Source organism: Haliotis cracherodii, unplaced genomic scaffold (genome assembly GCF_022045235.1).
Source record: "Haliotis cracherodii isolate W230 unplaced genomic scaffold, xgHalCrac1.p SCAF_1, whole genome shotgun sequence".
Lineage (NCBI taxonomy): Eukaryota > Metazoa > Mollusca > Gastropoda > Lepetellida > Haliotidae > Haliotis > Haliotis cracherodii.
In genome coordinates, this window is record NW_027266264.1 from 14,573,473 (window position 1) to 14,581,095 (window position 7,623).

Genomic DNA, 7,623 nt, shown 5'->3' on the forward strand with positions numbered 1-7,623 from the left:
GAATCCCAGATTCACTATAATAATGTTTATTGCTTTGTCAGCACCACTTCCGTGATTGTGTATTTGGTAAACGTCGTAAGCCTGCATCACTACAGGCTTTCCTCCCACATTAAGCTGACACACCGAGATAAAACTGGAATACTGTTCAAACTCACCTCTCACTCACTCACTCATTGATTGAGATGGATGCTACTCTCAAACACAGAACTCTCTCAGACACTCATATCACAAAATATTTTCTTGAAATTGTAATGTATTTTAGAACGTGTACCTGTGTCATACTAGTGTGTTTATATAGTTTGTAGTGATAACTATGACACTTACATGTACGAATGTCACAGTCTAGTGCAATATTATGGTTTTAAGAACTCAGCAAAGTGTACAAGAAACTGGCGAATGGTAAATCATGAAATGAATGTATGTATTTGTATAACCATCAAGACGGAACTGTGTGTGTGGACCAGTACACTCCTGTAGCAGATTGCTGCTCGACATTGGTTGAATAGAATTGTCTGCACTTTGTTTTAATACGCGAAGGTATATCATAACCGATTTTTGTTTCGTGCTTTATACTTGGAATATGTCAACAGACGAATGCAAAGGTTTATTTGAAAGATTGTTTCTTTGTTGCTTAACGCCGCCTCAGTATTAGTCTCCTCGTACGACAAGCACAAATTGCATGGAATCGAAATCGCCAATGCTGAAAGATTATTCAGTCCGTCCAGCATAACTTTGGTTTACCGGCTATTTCGAACGTTCATATACAGTTACATGGTCTGAGAAAATATATCGAGTAATTAAGTTCGAATTTAATATATCGAGTTAATAAAGTTTGACTCATCCTCGGTTTTTCTGGGTATTAGATTTGCATTCAATAATGATAGATCCCCTTGACCACTCGCTACAATACCTTCGTTTCAAACGAAGCTGTGGTAGCTATGATATCCGTGTAACTAAACCTCAGATGAGTGGGGGGCGGTCGGGGGTGGTTCGGTGGCGGTCGGGTAGCCTAGTGGTTAAAACGTTCGCTCGTCACTCCGAAGACCCGGGTTCTATTCCCGACTTGGGTACAATGTGTGAAGCCCACTTCTGGTGTCCCCCTCCGTGACATTGTTGGGATATTGCCAAAAGCGGCGTAACACCTGACTCACTCACTCACTCACTCACTCACTCACTCACTCACTCACTCACTCACTCACTCACTCACTCACTCACTCACTCACTCACTCACTCACCCACCCACCCACCCACCCACCCACCCACCCACCCACCCACCCACCCACCCACCCACTCACTCACTCACTCACTCACTCACTCACTCACTCACTCACTCACTCACTCACTCACATGAGTGATACTAACGTTTCAAAGTATTGTGACGTGCAGAAAGAAACATAAGGACATCAATCAAGGACAATTGACAAATGCTAGAATGGATCCAGGATATTTATCACGATAGATTGGATGCAGTGAAATCGAGAACGGACTGACTGTAAACGTGCAGTGTGTACTTATCAAAATAATATTCGACAACTTGTGTGTGCCCACATTTCTGTGAAGTCGAGGACATCCATAATAGTCGAGTTACCTGTTTTTTAGACAAAGGCCACTATTCGACCATCATGACGATGAGGATTCTTGCAGGACAACATGTTTAATGCATGGTTAAAGCGTTCGCTTGTCACGCCGAAAACCCAGGTTCGATTCCCCAAATGGGTACAAGACCATTTCTGGCGTCCTCAACCGTGACTTGCTTGAATATTGCTAAAAGCGGCGAAAAACTATATTGACTGACACACTCCAGGACCACAACAGGGCAGTGGAGTTCGAATTAGCGAAGTTTAATATATATTAGCCAAAAAGGTAGAGGAAACAAAAATGTTATCACCGGTCGTCAGAAAAAGAACAGCTGACTGCCAGGGACAGCAGGGTTTCGGAATCAAAACCTAACGCCCCAAGATACCCGACCATGCAATTTCTCAGTGCACATGGCCATGGGTACATGTTTTTGTTTTGCCACTTCACTCTCTCACATGAGCCTTTAGTATTGTTGAGTTTCACGATCCACAGTGACACATAAGCTTTCTACTCTTCTTTCAATGCAGTATTTGTGATCAGATTTGGAATTCTTCGACTGCAGCGTGATGCACGCTTAAGGGCTATTGTTTCTTTGTTTGTTATTTAACGCCGCACTCAGCAATATTCCAGCTATATGACGGCGGTCTGTAAATAATCGAGTCTGGACCAGACAATCCAGTGATTGACATCATGAGCATCAATCCACGTAATTGGGATGCGATGACACGAATTAACCATGTCACCGAGCCTGACCACCCGTTTCCATAAATCGCCTCTTTCGACAAGCATAGTCGCCTTTTACCGCAAGCATGGGTTGCTGAAGACCTATTCTACCCCTGATCACTATGGGTCTATTGGCAGCTAATAGCCAATATGTCCAACGTTTTTCGGTCTGTTTTTCTGTCAAATAGACACATTCTAGCCACACGCCAATGGTGTTTAGGGCATAGAATCTGGGGAAACACCGATGGTCTCGTGTAATGTTTTCAGACTGTCTGTCTGGATAGGCATGGACATGCCTGGAGGCGTTCAAACTAACGCCATGCGAACGTCAACATAAGGCAGCAAGACATATTGTTGGTCAGTATGATATGGAACAGGATGAATATGACTACCGGAATCGCATATTGTCCATGAAAGAAACAGTACTGTCGAGACAATATACTAGCAATGCCATTTGCGCGTTTTGTGGTTCAGGACCATAACGTTCGTTTCTACCGTTCTTGTATCGAAACTGACTACCTCGGGCAGCAAAACATCCCCACAATGTAATGTCCAGCCAGTGTTGTGACCTTTCCTCCGCAGAGGACATCTGACACATGATCGGGAGACGTGCATGGTGATTCGGACCATGCCACGCCCTGTAATCGAAGGTCTCCCCAGTCCTGTGGACATGACCCATTATTGATCCAGTCATCTCAAACGTTCATCTTTTGACTACACATCTCTGTCCTCTTTCTTGGTTGTTTGCACTGTTACATGTTCTGATGATTGTCATGTTACACCTAGTGCTTCGTTGCACAGATAAAACTATAAACATTTCAGTTGTGTTATTCCAAAAAGTAGACGAAAATCGTTCACAGGTCTGTCTTTTTCTTCCATTAGTATAAGCCAGAAGCCTCCATGTTCCTGGCATTTTATTCCTCTTCTATCTAAGCCCATCTATGTCATTTTTTGTGTTTATCACCTCAATGTTTTGCTTGAGAAGGAGCGAGCTTTTGGGAGACACTTTATACTTTCTGACGGGAAAAGGAGAATAGTTTAAGGACGGAAATAACAGTGCCATAAGTAGAGTTCCTATCCCTTTTTTAACCTTTTGAGCGGTGTTGTAATTTTGGTCGTGTGGAAGACGAGTAACACCAAAATACATGAATGCTCACAGATCAGAGAATAGAAACCCGAAATGTATACCTGACAAACACCTGTGAACCTGAAGTGCGCACAGTACCTACTGCCCAAAAGATCACACGGAACGGACACATCCTTTAGGGTGCATCTAATTTATTTCAACAGGACAGGTAGGAAAGATCACCATTTTCCCATGAAGAATTCAATGTCAATCCATATAAAAAGTAGTTCACGCTAATGGAATGGGCCATACCAAAAAATTAAATGCCAAATGTATTCGTAATTTTAAAAAAATATTGTTTTGTTCAGTCAGTGTACACTAATGGCGCGACGGTTCCCTCCTCAGAGAGGAGTTTGCATGTGCCCCTCCACTGCAGGTTGGGTCTGAAGCAGGTTAATCCCTCACAGCAGTAGGGGCCGGAGTAGCTGCAATTCTCCAGCACCGCGCCACAGGGACCCTCCCAGGGCCAATCTATATCACGTCGGTTGTCTGGGCGTTCCACGTCGCCTTCAGCACTGTTAACCCTAATAAACACAATGTATCAAAACCTTTGTATGCACAGTCTATTAAATAGCGCTATTTTATTCTATGGAGTATGAATGAAACTGCTTGAAGATAAATACTGTTTACTCTCTTTTCACAATCAATAAAAAAATGATTTATAATTTAGAAAAATACAGAAACATGATGTCTGACTTACGCATCAATCAGTTGATGGATCTGCTCTTGCAGTTCATCCTGAGCTTCTCGTGAGGTTTTCTCATTCTTCAGCACACCAGGAAAGCTGGCCCCTTCTGCCTCTAAATGAAAGAATAGATAGTATCAACTGAATAATGAACTTAGGGGCAAACCAATTGATATAAGGAGTGGGGGTGGGGTGCTGGTAGTGGTGGTGGTGATTGTGGAGGGGGTGTCAATGAAATTTGAGTTGGAAGTGAAAGCACTTACAGCATGCCAACGGACACAGATATGAGTATATAAAGTGCGATTTATTGTTCATTCACACCCAGATTAACCCTACAAAGTACAAGTTGTTGGTATCATATATCAAGGAGCAACGCATGGTTACGTCGCAAGGAGTTTTGGCTGTAGACAAATGATAGTCACCAGGACATCATCATTATTCCTGCAATGCAGCATCATTATTCCTGCAGTGGGGCATCATTAGTCCTGCAGTGGGGCATCATTAGTCCTGCAGTGGGGCATCATTAATCCTGCAGTGGGGCATCATTAGTCCTGCAGTGGGGCATCATTAATCCTGCAGTGGGGCATCATTAGTCCTGCAGTGGGGCATCATTAATCCTGCAATGGGGCATCATTAGTCCTGCAATGGGTCATCATTAGTTCTGCAATGGGTCATCATTAGTCCTGCAGTGGGTCATCATTAGTCCTGCAGTGGGGCATCATTAGTCCTGCAGTGGGTCATCATTAGTCCTGCAGTGGGTCATCATTAGTCCTGCAGTAGGTCATCATTAGTCCTGCAGTGGGTCATCATTAGTCCTGCAGTGGGTCATCATTAGCCCGGCAGTGGGTCATCATTAGTCCTGCAGTGGTGCATCATTAGTACTGTCGATGCAGCATCTGTAGACAAGTCAGTACATTGACCAATCTCTCTACCCTGCTGTACTACCTTTCTTGCAACAGAACAGGACAGACCTTGTCTCAACAAGATAACACAACGCCTCATACAACATCTTGCCTTGACCAGCACAATCACCAGACATATCACCTCTAGACCTCTTGTGGGATTACCTTGGAGTCAAATTAGAGTACCACCAGGTCACCCTTATAACAAGAATCAGTTAGCACAGGCGCTCTGGGAAGAGTGGTGTTGAATCTTTTTTCTTGTGATCAGAGGTATCACATGAGTTGGTCCCATGAAGTGCATTCATTCGCATGATTGTTATACTGAAAATACTGTCTGATAATTGTGACATTCTGAAGTATTAAAAGGAGTTGCATGAGCTGATTTCAGTCTTGATGGTTGATACAATAGGTTATCTATTTTTAGAAATGGCGCCAATTAGTGTGATTGATGATTGATTATGACGTTATTGCACAAGGAGAGAGGGATCCATGTTTGTTTTCACTTCAGATAGGGTTACAGATATCAGCTTCCATCACTTTCAGGTAAGTATTAAATGTTGTAAATTAAAAGTAATCGTAATTTTTATCGTTGCAATAGTTTAGGTAGAAAGTTTAGAAGAGCTAGATATATTGAAATATTGTAAAGTAATCAAATCTTTTTTGTTTGTATATTTTTGTGTTCAATACGTAATTTTAGCTTGCGAACTTGCTAGCCGTAATTTTTTTGGGGTCGCAGATACTTAAATATTAACACGCTTCTGTTCTGGCCAGACTAGTAAATAATCCAAACAAGGCTACCCAGATGCGTTACAATGGTTGATCGAATACTGAACAACTGATCCGATCCTCAAAATATACAATACCAATACAAATACAAAGACACAATACCTTTTTTGTGTTCTCATTCATGGCATAACTTGTAATGATGTTGATATATAATTATGTCTGTTGACAATACAAGTATATTTATGCTGTATTTTTATCCAAGGGTAAATGGTGCCAAATCACATTACACAACTAATCAATAACTAACAGTCATATCACAACTGGACAAATGGAGTCAATAACCTTGTCAAAGGATACGACACAGATATGACATCTGGAATTGAAAGATTTGAAATGATTATTAAAAACTAAATGTAACAGGCATAATGTCTATCATGCTCACAACATTATGAGCTGGAGTCTTTTTAAATGGGAAAATTTCTACATTTTTCTCCACTGCTGGATGTTACATATTCAGTTGGACCTGAGTTTTATCATTTCTGAGTGGGACAGTATCAGAGTGAGATAAGAAACACAAACGAAATACACATGAAGAAGGCGAATATGGCAAAACGTCAAAAATAGCAGCATTTATCAAAAAAATAGTTTAGTAAAATTAACCAAAGACATTAAACTCTGATATGACACTTCCCTGTGTCAAGATCTGATGAACTCCAGACAAAGTCGCGTCAGGTGAATTTTCTGATCAGACAACCAGTGTCAGGGCTCCTAAATTCTTGGTGAATGTGAGCAAGGACCCTTAGCAGCGATATATGATTTCTGTATCTCAAAAAGAAAAAGATATCAAGCCCAGCTTGATATTGTTGTGCACATTACATATATCCTGTAGTTTCTGAGCGTTTGGCATCTCCATCCAAAAGTGTGTCAGGTGGAGGGTTTGTGGCGTTATGTGGCAGTTTTCTTTTGCACGTGTCCAAATATTCCGAATTGAGGCGGTAAAGAAATTAAGCTAAAATGTTTTAGAAAGCTATCAACAGTTTGCTCAAGAACCCACAAATCCTGCAAATCATTTGATGGTCTCAAGTTTGCTCAGGATTCCCTTGATGCAACCTTGTAGAGAAGTGTCCTCTGATCTCCCGCAGAGAGGTCCAAATTCAATGTGGTTGTTTTTTATTTTGCCTAATGAGTATGGTGGAAGGAAATGTTGAAATTTTCCCTTAGAATCCAACCTCGTCAAGCTTTTTGGGTGATTTTTTAAAGTTTTATTCAACTGCACTATCGATTGAGCAGGAGGAGCATAAGACCACTGGAACATTGTTTCAGTTACTTCATTTAGAAGGAAACATCGTTTTGCACTTGGTGAAAACTCTTAGCTTTAATATGGTGCTGACAAATCAACGACCATAATCAGAGCTAATATAGGATTCAAAATAATGATCACAGGGACGTAACTCTACACAGGCTTAAATGTTCAGACTTTGAGGCGGAGGATAAACCAAATTGACACAGGGCATATACACCCACTCCAACTCTTTATTTTATGGATTTGATTTATCGGAATAAAATGAGAAAATTGAAATATCAAACACAATAAAAAATGATATGAAAACAACTTTTGCGTTTATAAAACAATTGCAATTTACTCTGTGCATGCTGAAAATACTGAAAACGGTAGTCCCATCAGTGCCAAAGTAAGTCGCCAAGAACAAAACTTTGCACAATGCACATGATGGGTGTTGACTGAGTCAGTTCAGTGCTACTCACGTGTCAAAAGACAGCTGATCGCAATCCATGCAAGTAGTGTGATACAGTTCATCCTGTTGTCTGTGGGGCTGACCTTCTTAGCTCAAGTTGGACAGTGAATGGGATTTATAAAGCGTGTG

General features: G+C 41.3%; 1 protein-coding gene across 1 annotated transcript; it reads right to left on the bottom strand.

Moving 5' to 3' along the window:
* Window positions 1-3,562: 3,562 nt before the first annotated feature.
* Window positions 3,563-7,623, bottom strand: LOC139460299 (uncharacterized). Its single transcript, XM_071241795.1, has 3 exons — window positions 7,505-7,623; window positions 4,128-4,227; window positions 3,563-3,951 (listed from the first exon to the last, which is right to left on the bottom strand). Exons 1-3 carry the CDS (start codon window positions 7,554-7,556, stop codon window positions 3,732-3,734), a joined length of 372 nt encoding a protein of 123 aa, XP_071097896.1. The 5' UTR covers window positions 7,557-7,623; the 3' UTR covers window positions 3,563-3,731.